Here is a 14,678-nt window from a genome sequence, read left to right as displayed (position 1 = left end):
GTCATTCTCTACAGAAAATCCAGTGGAGTGGACACTGTGGGATCTGCCCAGATTCTTTCTTCTGAGCTCAGCCACCCAGCACTGCTGGGAGCTTGTGGCAGCTGAGAGCTGTGTCTTCACTGGGAAGTGTAGCTCACAGCAGAAAACTGCCTCCTCCGGGTTTATGCCCTTCCTCAGCGAGGTTAGGTTTCATGACTGCCTGAGGCCAAGATCTCAAGACTCTGCCTCGATATAGGAGGACCTGAAAATCCTCCCAGCTCTACAGCTCCCTGTAGGAAAGACTGAGGCCTCAATGAGGGTCGGGGTCTCCTTCTGCCCAGTGTTGCCTCCCTCACCTCCTTTCACATCCTCTGTGCATGCAATTCCCCATCTCAGAGTCTGCTACCAGGGAACCCAAATTAAGATCACCAGCCATCCCTAACATGGGCCATGCGGGACCTCAGGAGGCCACTGTACACTGGAAAGCACCCGTTTATTCCTAAATTAGCACTGTGAGTACCCCATGTCCAATGAGATCTGAGTGTTTCTTGCATTTGTATGGAATGAAAAGGGAGCCTGAGTTGCCAAGTGCTCTGGGTTCTGAGGGAGAGTTGGAGTCAGATCTCCCTGCAGGGAAACCTAGGGCAGGGGGAGCAGCCTCACCCCATGCAGGGACCACAGGATGGATCCTGCCCACCTCCACCCTCCACATCCTGTGCAAAAATCATTCTTTCTATCCCTCCTTCAGCCTATCAAAGTTGACACTTAAAAAGCCACTACAGCCCACCCTTGTCAACAAGAAACCCATTCACATCTCCATCAGCCACACAATCTCCACAGATTCTTCAAAACATAATAACAATAACCATGCAAGGTATATGATATGTATCATAAAAAATTGTACTTATATATTAAAATGATGCTGTTTGATATGCTACATAAATAAAATACATTATTTAAACTCATCGACTTCTTTTCTTTGTATTTATAATGCAGTGACTAGACAGTGGGATTCCCATGAGGCTCACATCATATTGTGATTGGACAGTGCTGGTCTGCATGGCTTCAGGTTACGGGGCTGTGGAGTGATCTGGTGCAGGAAGCCCCGTCTCCACCCATTGGAAATCAGTGTGAACCCAGGGAGAGGCTGGTGTAAGAGAGATGAGAACCCAGGTGTGAACCGCCTGCTTGTGCAGGGGACTGAGCCTTCACTTTGAGCCAAATAAGCTATCTTCAATCCTGAACCAGAGGGCTTTTTGGACTTTTTTTTCAGGTTTGTGCCACTTCAGGTGTGGGGTTGTCTGAAGTCCCAGCCAGGGGACACAGGAAATCCAGGAGTCTCACTCTGACTCTGGTGTATTTCATCTGCTGGGGCCATCCCAAACTGCTGCATACCATTTCCTTTCCTGATGCTCAGATAGCTGCTCCATGCACTTGTCATGGTTTCAGAGATGAAACTACATGGAGAGACAGGATACTGCAGATTATATATTTAAATGGAAGCTGAATCCATTAATATTTAATTTAATATGAAACATTAAAAGAATTTTGTCACAGGCAATGGGGAAAGATGAAAAGAGAGTATAAGTGTTTTGGAAAAAAAAATGTATTTATCGAATGTGTTTGTGTCTTCAGTGTCGCAGGATTGAGAGTGGTCAGCTTTAGATTGCCCTGAGGATGTGCTCAGATGGGGGAAAGCAAGAAAGCAGGAAACACGGATCTCTGTGACCTGACACATAAATCACAGTAAAATGGAAATAAATCTTTCAATAAATCAAACATTCACAATAAATATCACTCTGGTGCACACAGAAAAGTCTGTTAGCAAACTTTCCCTTTGTCCTGCTGGCTCATATCCCCATGGATCACCTGTGTGCAGAGTGGACTCTGTGGTCCCCATTTCTCAGGCTGAGAACTAGAGGCTGGGAAGGACAAGTCACCTACTTGTGAGAGGGAAGGGCAGGATTGGGAGCAGCGGACTCGGGCTCAGGACTGTGGCCGTGGTTGTTGCTCCCTTGTTCCCTCTACAGGGTCCCTCCCACATGTGCCTGATGTGCTCCAGGGATCGATGCTGCAGATGCATCAGCACAAAGCGTGGGGGTGGGGATGGGATGAGGCTGCAGCTGGGGAGACCAGAGACCAACAACACCCAGCAGAGGTTTCCACGGGGCGGGCAGCCCCATTTCCTGACAGTAGAAACAGCCTGGAGGTGGGTGCCAAGCCGAGGGCACTGCAGGGTGTGCCCAGGCCTGGAGGGTCACATAGCCACAGGCACCTCACAGCAGAGACCCTGAGGGCCAGGAGCTCACTCAGGTAAGGGATTTCAGCAGATCTTTCTCTCCTGAGGAAATCAGGTACAAAAAAATTAAGATACTGCCACCAGAAAAGACAAACAAGAACGTTAATCTCCTCAGCTGAGCCCCACTGTCCCAGGAAGCAGAATTCTCTGAGCCCAGGCCCAGGTGAGGGTGGGGTGAGGAGAGGAGCTCAGGGTGTAGATTTGCATGGAGGCCCCGCCCTCCTCTGAGGCAGAGGAGATAACACAGGGCTGGGGGCAGGTCCAGTGCTGGGGTCTCAGGAGGCAGCGCTCTCAGGACTTCTCCACCATGGTCTGGACTCTGCTCCTCCTCACCCTCCTCACTCAGGGCACAGGTGACACCTCCAGGGAAGGGGCTTCAGGGGCCTCTGGGCTGATTCTCGGTCTCCTGCTCGTCAGGCTCACCTGGGCCCAGCACTGACTCACTGGAGTGTGTTTCTCCCTCTTTCCAGGATCCTGGGCTCAGGCTGCCCCGACTCAGCCTCCCTCTGTGTCCGGGTCTCCTGGACAGTCGGTCACCATCTCCTGCACTGGAACCAGCAGTGATATTGGGTATTATAATGCTGTGTCTTGGTACCAACAGCATCCAGGCAAAGCCCCCAAACTCATGATTTATGAGGTCAGTAAGCGGCCCTCAGGGGTCTCTGATCGCTTCTCTGGCTCCAAGTCTGGCAACACGGCCTCCCTGACCATCTCTGGGCTCCAAGCTGAGGACGAGGCTGATTATTACTGCAGCTCATATGCAGGTAGTGGTACTTTCCACAGTGGTCCAAGTTCATGGGGAAGTGAGATCAAAACCTGCCCTGGGTTCTCAGGCTTCCTCCTTGCTCTGAAGATGCTTCCTCACCCCGTGCAAGGGGCCTCCTGCAGCGCGGCCTTGAGAATTCTCCTCTCTCAGCTCCTCTCCTTTCCCGCCATGAATTCCAACAGGAAACCTGCCCTGTGGTTTCTCATCCAGGACAGGGAAAGCTTCCTGATGCTTGTGTGCTGTGGTCCCTGAATGTGCAACTCTTCCTAGCTCTACAAATGCAGGGACAGGGACAAGGAGCTGCCTGATTGCTGCAGTCACTGCTTTTTTTTTTCAGGGATGCCTTCACCACAAATGCATCACCATCTCCCACACTGTGGGTAGAATTTTAGCCAACTACATTCTAATGGTTATCGCCACAACCTTGATCTTAAATAACAGTGCAGCGAACATCCGTATGCAGCCTCCTTTGAGTTCCTGTGTGAATATGACCATAGGGTTCATTTCTGAAAGTGAAATTGCGGCTCAGAAAGATGTGTGTTTGTTATTTTCACCCACTGTTGTCAGAGTCCCCTCCAGAGGGGTTCTACCAATTTTCAATGCCAGCCAGAAGTACTTGTTCAGAGTATATTATTGAAAGTGTAAATTTTTGCCAACCTACCAGACTGAAAAACATTATCTTGTTACAGTTTTATGTTTGAGTCTCCCATTCTGCTTAAGGTTGGGCCTTTTCACAAATAGTTCAGTACTCTTTATTTTTTTAGGATTTGGTAAACTTTTTCTTGAATATCCAGTTAAGAAGAATTTTAGTTTTTGTGGCCAGGCACGATGGCTCATGCCTGTAATCCCAGCAGTCTGGAAGGCTTAGACATGTGAATTGCTTGAGCCCAGGAGTTCAAGATTAGCCTGGGCAACACAGTGAACCCTCATCTCTAGTACATTAAAGAAAATAAACATAAATTTTAAAATGAAGTAGTTTAGTCTTTGTGGCCCAAGAATCAACTTTGGGGATATTACATAGGTACTTATAGCATCATTTACAATGTAACCATTTAAAATGATAAAAAACCACTGTCAGCTCTGGGCCATACAAAAACAGGTGTCAGGCCAGTTCTGGCAGGGTGAGGGCTATTTTGGTGGGAAAGGGAAATGGAAGCCATTAGAGTTCCTTCTACCTAGAAAAAAATAGTAAATCAAAAACTGTATCATATCCCTGGAGGGATTGCAGAGATTAGTGCCGCCATCAAGGACTTGAAAGACACAGAGGTGGTGATCAGCACCACATCCCCGTTCAACTCTCCCATTTGGCCCGTGCAGAAGATAGATGGATCTTGGAAAGTGACAGTGGATTATCATAAGCTTAACCAAATGGTGACTTCAATTGCAGCTGCTGAACCAGATGTGGTTTCATTGCTTGATCCAATTAACACATCTCCTGGTACCTGGTATGCAGCCATTGACTTGGCAAATGCCTTTTTCTCCATTCCGGTCCACAAGGCCCACCAGAAGCAATCTGCCTTCAACTGGCAAGGCCAGCAATATACCTTTACTGTTCTACCTCAGAGATACATCAACTCTCCAGCTTTATATCATAATATTTTTTTTCTTTTTTTTTTTTTTTTGTTTTGAGAACGGAGTCTTGCTCTGTCACCAGGCTGGAGTGCAGTGGCACAATCTCAGCTCACTGCAACCTCTGCCTGCTGGATTCAAGCTATTCTCCTGCCTCAACCTCCTTAGTAGCTGGAGCTACACATGCGCACCATCACGCCCAGCTAATTTTTGTATTTTTAGTAGAGACAGGGTTTCACCATGTTGGCCAGGATGGTCCCAATCTCTTGACCTCGTGATCCAAATGCTTCTACCTCCTAAAGTGCTGGTATTACAGGCCTGAGCCACCACGCCTAGCCCTTTGTGTCATAATCTTATTCAAAGAGACCTTGATCACTTTTCACTTCTGCAAGATAGCACACTGGTCCATTACACTGATGATATTATTGGACTGGATTCAGTGAGCAAGAATTAACAAACACAATGGACTTATCGGTGAGACATTTGCATGCCAGAGGATTTGAAATAAATCTGACTAAAAATCAGGGACCTTCTACCTCAGAAAAATTTCTAGGGGTCCAGTGGTGTGGGGCCTGTTGAGATACTCTTTCTAAGGTAAAGGGTAAGTTGCTGCATTTGGCCCCTCCTACAACCAAGAAAGAGGCACAACGCCTAGTGGGCCTATTTGGATTTTGGAGGCAACACATTCCTCATTTGGTTGTGTTACTCTGGCCCATTTATTGAGTGACCCAAAAGGCTACCAGTTTTGAGTGGGTTCCAGAAGAGAAGAAAGCTCTGCAACAGGTCCAGGCTGCTGTACAAGCTGCTCTGCCACTTGTGCCATATAACCCAGCAGATCCAATGGTGCTTGAGGTGTCAGTGGCAGATAGCAATGCTGTTTGGAGCCTTTGGCAGGCTCCCATAGGTGAATTGCAGTGAGGTACCCCAGGATTTTGGAGCAAGGCCCTGCCATCCTCTACAGATAACTACTCTACTTTTGAGAGACAGCTCTTGGCCTGTTACTGGGCTTTGGTGGAAACTGAACATTTGACTATGAGTCATAAAGTTACCATGGAACCTGAACTGCCTGTCATGAACTGGGTTCTTTCTGATCCATCTAGCCATAAAGTGGGTCATGCACAGCAGCATTTCATCATCAAATGGAAGTGGTACATACATCACTAGGCTCGAGCAGGACTTGAAGGCACAAGAAAGTTACATGAAGAAGTGGCTCAAATGCCCATGGTCTCCACTGCGGCCACCCTGCCCTCTCTCCTCCAGCCTGCACCAATGGCCTCATGGGGAGTTTCCTATGATCAGTTGACTGGGGAAGAGATGGCTAGGGCCTGGATCATAGATGGTTCTACAAGATATGCAGGCACCACCCGAAAGTGGACAGCTGTAGCACTAAAGCCCCTTTCTAGGACATCCCTGAAGAATAGCAGGGAAGGAAAATCTTCCCAGTGGACAGAACTTAGAGCCGTGCCACTGGGTGTGCACTTTGCATGGAAGGAGAAATGGCCAGATGTGCGATTTTATACTGATTCATGGGGTGTAGCCAATGGTTTGGTTGGATGGTCAGGTACTTGGAAGAAACATGATTGGAAAATTGGTGACAAAGAAACTGGGGGAAGAGCTATGTGGATGGATCTCTCTGAGTGATAAAAAACTGTGAAGATATTTGTGTCCCATGTGAGTGCTCACCATTGGGTGACCTCAGCAGAGGAGAAGTTTAATAATCAAGTAAATAGGATGACCTGTTCTGTGGATCCCACTCAGCCTCTTTCCCCAGCCACCCCGTCATCCCCAATAAGCCCATGAACAAAGTGGCCATGATGGCAGAGACGGAGGTTATGCATGGGCTCAGCAACATGGACTTTCACTCACCAAGGCTGACCTGGTTATGGCGACTGCTGAATGCCCAATTTGCCAGCAGCAGAGACCAACACTGAGCCCTCAATATGGCACTATTCCTCAGGGTGATCAGCCAGACGCCTGGTGGCAGGTTGATTGTATTGGACCTCTTCCATCACGGAAAGGGCGGAGGTTTGTCCTCACTGGAATAGACACTTACTCTGGATATGGGTTTGCCAATCCTGTATGCAATGCTTCTGCCAAGACTACCATCTGTGGGCTCACGGAATGCCTTATCCACCATCATGGTATTCCACACGGCATTGCCTCTGACCAAGGCACTCACTTTACAGCTAAAGAACTGCAGCAGTAAGCTTATGCTCATGGAATTCACTGATCTTCCATGTTCCCCATCATCCTGAAGCAGCTGGACTGATAGAAGGGTGGAATGGCCTTTCGAAGTCACAATTACAATGCCAACTAGTTGACAATACTTTGCAGGCTGGGGTAAAGCTCTCCAGAAGGCCATGTATGTTCTGCATCAGCATCCAATATACGATACTGTTTCTTCTCCTGTAGCCAAGATGCATGGGTCCAGGAATCAAGCGGTGGAAGCGGAAGTGGCTGAGTCCTTTAGTATTTATGTAATTCCACTGAGACAGGGTATTAGTTGTGTCCCAGAAAGGTGAGGTCAGGGGTGTGTTCATAGGATTTGAGAATCTATGTTCAGGGGTTCAAGGCAGGTCTTCAAATAAGGAACTCCCTGGACTTGGACACATCTGGGACATCGCAGCTCGGGCTGGTGGGTGCTGGGAGCTGAGGGGCACCTAATGAGTCTGGATTAGTAATTATTTTTTAAATAAGTGACCTCTTTGTGCCAGTGAGAACCATGTTGTCCTAAAGCAAATTGTTCATCTGGGTAAGTGCTGTTTAGAAATTTCCTGAGCAATGGGTGCCTTTAGTGATGATTTACATCCTCACCCTCCTGGACAGAAAGGTCCTGAGGCTTTGACACGGTGACACAAGTATTTTCTCAGTCCCAGACCTTTCAAGTATCAACCCTGTTCCCCACCAGGATGAAAAGGATAATGCAAGAGGGAGAAATTTATTAAATTCATACAGAGAAACAGACGTCTCCACAAGCAGGGATAAGAGAGTCGGGATCAGCTGAGCCAGTCCTATCAGAGCTGATTCCCCTGTGATAGAAATGACCCCCACTTCTACCCCTAACACCCACCCCCCTCAGGCACATTAAAGTAATTACATTATCTTCCCATCTCCATGTCTTTCTATGGACACATAGACATGCTATTTCCTTTTCCAGGCAAAATTTTCCTCATCCTCTAAGTCCCAGTGTAAACCTCTTTAACAGACCCATAAGGTCCCACAGCTGCCTGGGCTGAGCTGAGGTTGGGGAGGGAAGCCCTGCCCTGCCCTTGTCTAGTCCTTCCCAGTGGCGTCTCCAGGCTCTTCCTCCCTCTGCTGGGGCTTCCTCTCCTCCCTGCAGCACCCCCGATGCCTCCCCATCTCCTGTCTCCCCCAGCCCCAGGCCCTCCATCTGCAAACCCTGGATCCTCCCCCTGCTCCATGTCCAGGCCCTGAAGAACAACCCAGGCCCAGAGACTCGGGCAGAATCTTCCATCCCACCAGCTTCGGGGCGGACACGGGGGCATCACAGCCAATGTTCCCTGAGGACTCCAGCCAGGGACAGGCCTGAGCTCCCTGGGTATCCTCTCACATGCCACACACACAGCCCCAGTAGGATCATTTAGGAAGCCCTAGAACCACCTGAGCCTTGAATGAGATACTCTGAGGCCTTCTGGATTAGTCCTCCTGGGTATACCTCACTTCACACACCCAAATCTTCCTTTGTGGGTTAAGATCCTTCCCAACCCAATTTGAACAAGACCCTGACTCTCTTTTCCATTAATCACATGAACTTGATAACTGGATGCATTAAAGATGAACTCACAGACCCATCTGAACATTGGAAAATGAGTTTTCTTCTTTCATTTATTCATTTAATCATTTTTCTTCAATACCTGTAAGAAAGTCCAACTTTCTAAAGATTCACTGATGTAAAATACAGGCATCAACTGAGTGAAGAATCTGAAACTGGTGGATAATTTGCTCACTCTTCCTCAAGGAAATGTGCATCCTCTTCATTATTGTCACATCCAAGAAGGTTGTGTCCTCTCCAGGGTCAGTGCTGCCACAGTGTCCACCCTGGACATGAGCACATTGCAAGAAATTGGCCCCAGGGATCAGCTCCTTTAGAAAAACATGAGGTTTCAGTGAGAAGGGATGAAGCTTCTCAGTCCCTTTTTGTTTGCTTGGTTGGTGTTTTTTGTTTTTGTTTTTGTTTTTTTTTGGTGACAGAGTCTTGCTCTGTCACCTAGGCTGGGGTGCAGTGGCACGATCTTGGCTCACTGTAACCTCCACCTCCTGGGTTCAAGCAATTCTCCTGCCTCACCCTCCCGAATAACTGGGATTACAGGTACCCACCACCACACCCAGCTAATTTTTACATTTTTAGTAGAGACAAGGTTTCACCATGTTGGCTTGGCTGGTCTCAAACTCCTGACCTCAGGTGATTCTCCCGCCTTGGCCTCCCAAAGTGCTGAGATTACAGGTGTGAGCCACTGCACCCAGCGCCTCTTTCTGAAGGGACACTTTCCGGCTGGAGGGAGAGGGAGCCACTCTTCCATCTCCATTTCCTTGTAGAACAGGCTCATTTGGGCTACTATGGAACCATCCAGAACACCTGCTCAGTGTAGCTGACTGACCCCAGAGCCTCATTCATCCTGAGAGGATGACAGAGGTTGGGAGAGCCCTGCCCAACTGTGGGCTCAGGAGGCAGAGCTCTTGGCATTTCCCCATGGCCCATGCCCCTCTCCTGCTCCCCCTCCTCACTCTCTGCACAGGTGCCACCTAGGACCTGAACCCAGGCTCAGCTCCCACAGAAACCTGAGCCTGACCCAGACCCTGAGTTCAGCCCAGGAGATTTTTCAGTCGATGGAACCCTGAGAATGAGCCCCACAGTCTCCTGATTCTGCAGGCTCTGTGGTCTCCTAAAGGCTCAGCTGTGTCCAGTAGAGTTGACCATGAGATACCTTCCTACACCTGCTCAGGAGAGAGTGGAACAGGCAACAGTGCAGAAAAAGCCAGCAGGAGCCCAGCCAGGCCCTGCATCCAAAACAGCGACCAATCCCCACAGATTCTGCAGCTCTAACCTGGAGTACAGCCCCAGTGAGCCCACCACCTGCAAGCCGAGGTGGGCTCCTCACACAGCCAGGCCATCATGGGGGATGGCAGTGAGCCAAGGGACACAGCCCTGCCACCACCCTGGCACTCACATTCTTTCTCCCCTACCCTGGTCAGTCTCTGTGCCACAGAGCCCAGTATCTGAATTCAGGACACCTACACTCAACCTGGACCTGCCACAGCTTTTCTTTGTTGTCTTGGGCAATGTAATCTCTATGGGCTCAACTTTACCTGCTGTGAAATGGGAAGCCTTATACTGACTTTAAGAATTTTCTTCCTAATTAAATGATAAAAATGACCAAAAACAGGTTCTCATTAATGAGAGAGAAACTCTGCAGAGGTCTGAATGGGTAGCACAGTTTTTGGAGTCTTGTTCTTCCTCTCGGGGAATCCAGGAAAGAGCTCAGCACAGAACATGTTTTCTGCAATGGAAGGAAAGGGTTTCCCTGGTCAGAACAAACAGCAGATTCCTTGTTTCAAATCTCTAGCCTATGCTCATATAGAAATCCTCCCACCACAAGCCCCAAACATTTGTGATGAAATCAAATAATCCCAACAGAGGTAATAATAAGAATGATGAAAATAATGATGGTAATGATAGTGATGATGATGATGATGGTGATGCTGATGATATCACAGCACAACTGAGCTTTAATGTCCAAAAACACCAGATGTTCCCAGTGAATTGTAGCTGCTCTTAATAGGTGGTGGGAGCATCAGTCTTGCTTGTAAATACATAGACATTCTGGGACCCTGTATGGTTCTGACTGGGTTACAGAAATTGCACCTGCCCCACCTTCTCGGGCACCACATTTTCAACCTTTCTATGGTGGGCTAGGCAGGGCAGGGTGGGTCACACTGGCAGAGAGTGAGGCTGGACTCTGGTCTGAAACCTCTTAGGTGAAAAGTACTGTGAGGTCACCTGGAGTAGGAAAGTTCCTGGGCTGAGTCTCCTCTTCCAGCAGGTGGTGGCAGAGCTGCAGCCAGTGGGAGTCAAGTGTCCCAGGGTCAGTTGTAGGACTGGAAGTCAGGACAGCCCATCCCCCATGCCGACCACTTTCTGACAGTCAGATTCACAGAATCACCCAGGACACTGACAGGAGTCCAGACACAGTGAAAGCCTCACCTGGGATACACAGCCGGAGGTGCCTGGGCCCTGGTGTCAGTCTGGGCAGCTCCTGCAGGGCTGGGATTTCCTGGGAGATACCCCGAGGTCAAGGAGCTATAGGAGGGAGCACAGTGTGAGGGGACGGGGTTCCCAGGGCCCAAGTCCTTCACTCAGGATGGGCGGCCTGAGCCTCCTCCCATTCTTAGGGCCTCACCCCTCTCTGTCCAGCAACATCTTGGGGAGCTGAGCCCTCTGTCCTGGGCACTTCCAGAGACACCTCCTGAAGCCTCTTCCCTCTGCCTCTCCTTCCAGCTCCAGGTGGACTCTGACTCGGGGGCAGCACCTGTGCTCGGGGAGTCTTGAGTGGGTGGGGAGGGGCATTCGGGGCCCTGGTCCCTAGATGGGGCATCCCCAGACTCCTTGAGGAAACACTCTTCAGAGGAAAGGAGATTCTTACCTGCCTCAGGTCACAGCTCTGACCACAGGGCTGTCCTTGGATCAGTGACAGAATCTGCCAGGCTGATATAAAAATTATTAACCCAGGCTAATAAAAATTTACATACACAGAAATGAGACACCAGAGATGAGCAGGCAGAGGAAAGAGCATGTGAGGACACAGCAAGGAGGCAGCGACCTGCAAGCCAAGGAGAGAGGCCTCAGGGGAAACAAACCTATAAACACCTTTATCTTGACTCCCCAGCTTCCAAACTGTGAGAAAATAAGTGTCTGCTCTTAGGCCTGTAGGTCTTTGGCATCTGCAGGATTCCTCAAAGATCTGTTTGGGGAAAACATGTAACTTCCCAATACTAGTTTTCTAGTAAAGACTAGGCCTTAAGCATAGGGCTTTGCATCATCCTATTCCACATTATGAAAGTCTTCTGAGGTCCTTTGTAAAACAATCACCAATGCATCTGGCATATGTTAAGGGCTTATACATAGTCATTCTGAGTGATCTGGTGATTTACGGAAAATGGCATTTTATGGGCACCAGGGCTACTGTGAACCTTGGTCTGAGGACCATAATTAGTCCCAGTTCCCTGATGGTGCTCAAGTGCAAAGGGTGTAACTGTGGCTTCCTCTGAAGCCCCTTCTATTGGGTAAAATCCTGAAATTCACCTGGTCTTTCTGATCTTGAGAAATTACCCAGAGAAGGCCTTCAGGCTCAGGGCTCAGACAAGAACTGGGGCAAATGCTTTAGGAAATAGAGAACAGATTTGCATCCCCTGTTCACCAGGCTTTGTTCATCTAACAAAGACACAAGAATAAAGAAAGTAGATTTGCATAAAGAGCCTCCCCTTCCTATGATAAAAGAGACCTGGGGGTCCCTCCGCAGCTGTGGACTCAGAGGCAGAGCTCTGGGGCATTTCCATCATGGCCTGGACCCCTCCCCTGCTCACCCTCCTCACTCTCTGCACAGGTGCTGCCTCCCAGAGCTCAGCCCCCACAGGACCAATAATCAGCCTGGCCCTGACATTCAACTCAGCGCAGGGAGTGATGCAGGGTGTGGGGCTGTGGGAGTGAGATTCTCATCCTCAGAGTCACCTCTTCTGTCCTGTCTTGCAGGCTCCGTGGTTTCCTCTGAGCTGGCTCAGGAGTCTGCGGTGTCTGTGGCCTTGTTACAGATGGCCAGGAGGATCACCTGCCAGGGAGATGGCATAGGAAACTACTACACAAACTGGTGCCAGCAGAAGCCAGGCCGAGCCCTAGTAGGGGTCACCTGTGGTAACAACTGTCCCTCAGGGATCCCAGACAAATTCTCTGGCTCCAAATCAGAGAAGAAGGCCATCCTGACCATCACTGGGACTCAGGTTGAAGATGAAGCCAACTATTACTTTCTATCACGACAGCAGTGGTACTCATCCCACAGTGACATCACTCATCCCACAGTGACACAGGCAGATGAGGAGATTAGACAAATACACCTTCACTGTGTCACCCTCTTCCTCCAGCCCCAGCAGGACTGTGGACACAGCCATGAGCAGGGCTAATGAAGTATGAATGGATCTGAGCCCTCCAGGTTGCCCTTTTCTCCAACTCTCCAAGCAGGTTCTGCAGAGGGTGGGTTAGGAGGGAATTTTGGGCTGGTGGGATCAGGCTGTCCTGGTATTGTTTGCACTGGATGTGTCTTGGCTCAAGATGACTGGCCAGAACGACAGTAGCAAGAGGCAGCCATTGAGTGGTCATGGTCCCTGAATTTCCTGTTGTACTGTCACGCTAAGGCAGTGCCTCTACTCTGTGGCCCAAATGCCCTGGATTATTTCTCTGAACTGCCCATGTTTAACTGAGACCCTCACACCTCAGCTCCATGGCATCCTCACGTTCTGAACAGGGAAGCCTTTCATAGTGAGTACTGTGACATGCCTTCGATCCCATAGGGGATGACTGTGGAGACAGGAGCCTCCATCCTTTCCTTTGGATCTTGTGGAGAGGCCCCTGGGAACTCTCCAGGAGTCCAGGCACTTCCAGGTAGAAGCAAACCCCTGGTCCTCAGGAGGTGTCACCTGCTTTTCTGTTCCATGTTCTATTAGCACCAGGAGCAAACCCAAGGCCCCACTGATGTTGAAGGAGCCACCAATCTCATTTAAACTCTCCAGGATGTGTGTGCCCACAAAGGGGACCAGACAGAGAAATCAGAAGCATTTGCTGCATCTGTCCTCACTGCAGCCCAAGCAGCAGCAAAACATGTTAAGATTCTTTTTCGGATGGTAGTTTTCTCAAAGATTTAATTTTCTTTGAAATACAAAATCATTGTCCCTTAAAATCCAGGGCCTTGGAAAGAGTAAGAAATGGTGCTTGCATGGAGGATGAAGACTGGGGACCTTACACTTCACTGTCTCCTTTTCCCCAGAGCTCATCTACATCTGCGAAGAGAGTAGAAACCGTGGTAATGCCCTTAGGATAAACCTGGCCGCCTGCTCTGGCCTCTGAATTCAGCCCAGCTGGACATCTTGGCTGCAACTTCATGAGGAGCTGAGAACCACCAAACTAACTGGCTCCTGAATTCTAGATGCAGCAAAGTGACAAGATCACAAACATGCATTCTCTTAACATTCTAAGTATTAAGAGTCATTTGTATTAGGGCATGAGGTTGAGTCCTCAGAAGAGCTTTGCCTTGGAACTTGGGAAAATATCAGCCTACACATAAGGCTGCTCTGGTCTCTACTAAGAAAATGTAGATGCAAGGTGAAGAAGGTGAGGCAGGAAATTAAAGAAATGAAGAAAAATAAAATTAAAAAGAGAAAGAAATATGCTTTCCTGTATTAGGCTGACTTGTCACAAAGGCAGCAATGGGCACAGCCCAGACCCAGGGAAAGTCTTGATAATACTATCTAAGAAGCTGGAACACAAAGGAATGTGCTCTGGAGACTCTCCCAGCACTCCTTCAACATAAGAAGAAGAAAAACACATTTTCCTTTGTTTTATGGTATGAGTTTATAAACTCCTGCTCTGTGTAACTGATGACTTCAAGTATTCTGTCTTATCTAAGCAGGGAAGTGAGGGTCATAAGCCGTCTGAGCAGGCCACCTGGGCACCATAGTGAAGGCCATGGAATAAGCCATGCTAGGCACTAGGCAAACCTAGATAATGGGCATCTGGGTTGCATAGCAATGGTCATGTGTGATCCTGAGTTATGAACCTGTTCCAATGTGATTAACTGTTTTTGTCCTGCCTCTGTGTCCCTGCTTTTACACCACTGTAAGCCTTCTTCAACCTAGCCCACCCCTCTTTAGAGTGTGTATAAAAGTCAACTGCTGTCTTTGTTCTGGGCTCAGTCTTTGGATGTTAAGTCTGCTGGGTAGTCTGAGTGCACTCAATAAAGATATCCTCCTGTATACACCCCGAGGTCTCTCTCTGGTCCT

The 14,678-nt window shown here is 48.9% G+C and overlaps 2 protein-coding genes and 1 long non-coding RNA gene across 5 annotated transcripts in view; 2 read left to right on the top strand and 1 right to left on the bottom strand.

The window, feature by feature from the left end:
* Positions 1-14,678, top strand: part of LOC102119992 (immunoglobulin lambda-1 light chain) — a 306,764-nt gene that overhangs the window by 68,317 nt on the left and 223,769 nt on the right. The window lies entirely within an intron of this gene.
* LOC135965239 (uncharacterized) lies at positions 2,545-14,657 on the top strand. The gene is made up of 3 exons (XM_065521749.1): positions 2,545-2,631; positions 2,749-3,042; positions 12,382-14,657. Exons 1-3 carry the CDS (start codon positions 2,586-2,588, stop codon positions 12,804-12,806), a joined length of 765 nt encoding a protein of 254 aa, XP_065377821.1. The 5' UTR covers positions 2,545-2,585; the 3' UTR covers positions 12,807-14,657.
* Positions 10,834-14,678, bottom strand: part of LOC123567284 (uncharacterized) — a 103,376-nt gene continuing 99,531 nt past the window's right edge. Inside the window, exons 1-3 of one of the 2 annotated variants that reach the window (XR_012418962.1) lie at positions 12,361-12,450; positions 11,276-11,337; positions 10,834-10,932 (exon numbers count right to left, since the gene is read on the bottom strand). This is a non-coding gene — a long non-coding RNA (uncharacterized lncRNA). Of the gene's footprint in view, positions 10,933-11,275; positions 11,338-12,360; positions 12,451-14,678 lie in introns of those variants that run through there. The other variant, XR_010578192.1, reaches the window with a different exon arrangement.

The sequence above is a fragment of the Macaca fascicularis genome, chromosome 10 (assembly GCF_037993035.2).
Source record: "Macaca fascicularis isolate 582-1 chromosome 10, T2T-MFA8v1.1".
Lineage (NCBI taxonomy): Eukaryota > Metazoa > Chordata > Mammalia > Primates > Cercopithecidae > Macaca > Macaca fascicularis.
Note: the sequence above shows the minus strand (reverse complement) of the source record. Positions and strands in the feature narration are given on the sequence as shown.

What these genes read in the sequence shown, in the direction of transcription:
- LOC135965239 (XM_065521749.1), top strand. Translation starts at nt 2,586, where the DNA reads ATGGTCTGGACTCTGCTCCTCCTCACCCTCCTCACTCAGGGCACAG. An exon ending in CCTCCTCACTCAGGGCACAG is followed by an intron (nt 2,632 to 2,748) that starts GTGACACCTCCA and finishes CCCTCTTTCCAG; the next exon opens with GATCCTGGGCTCAGGCTGCC. An exon ending in TTACTGCAGCTCATATGCAG is followed by an intron (nt 3,043 to 12,381) that starts GTAGTGGTACTT and finishes CCTGTCTTGCAG; the next exon opens with GCTCCGTGGTTTCCTCTGAG.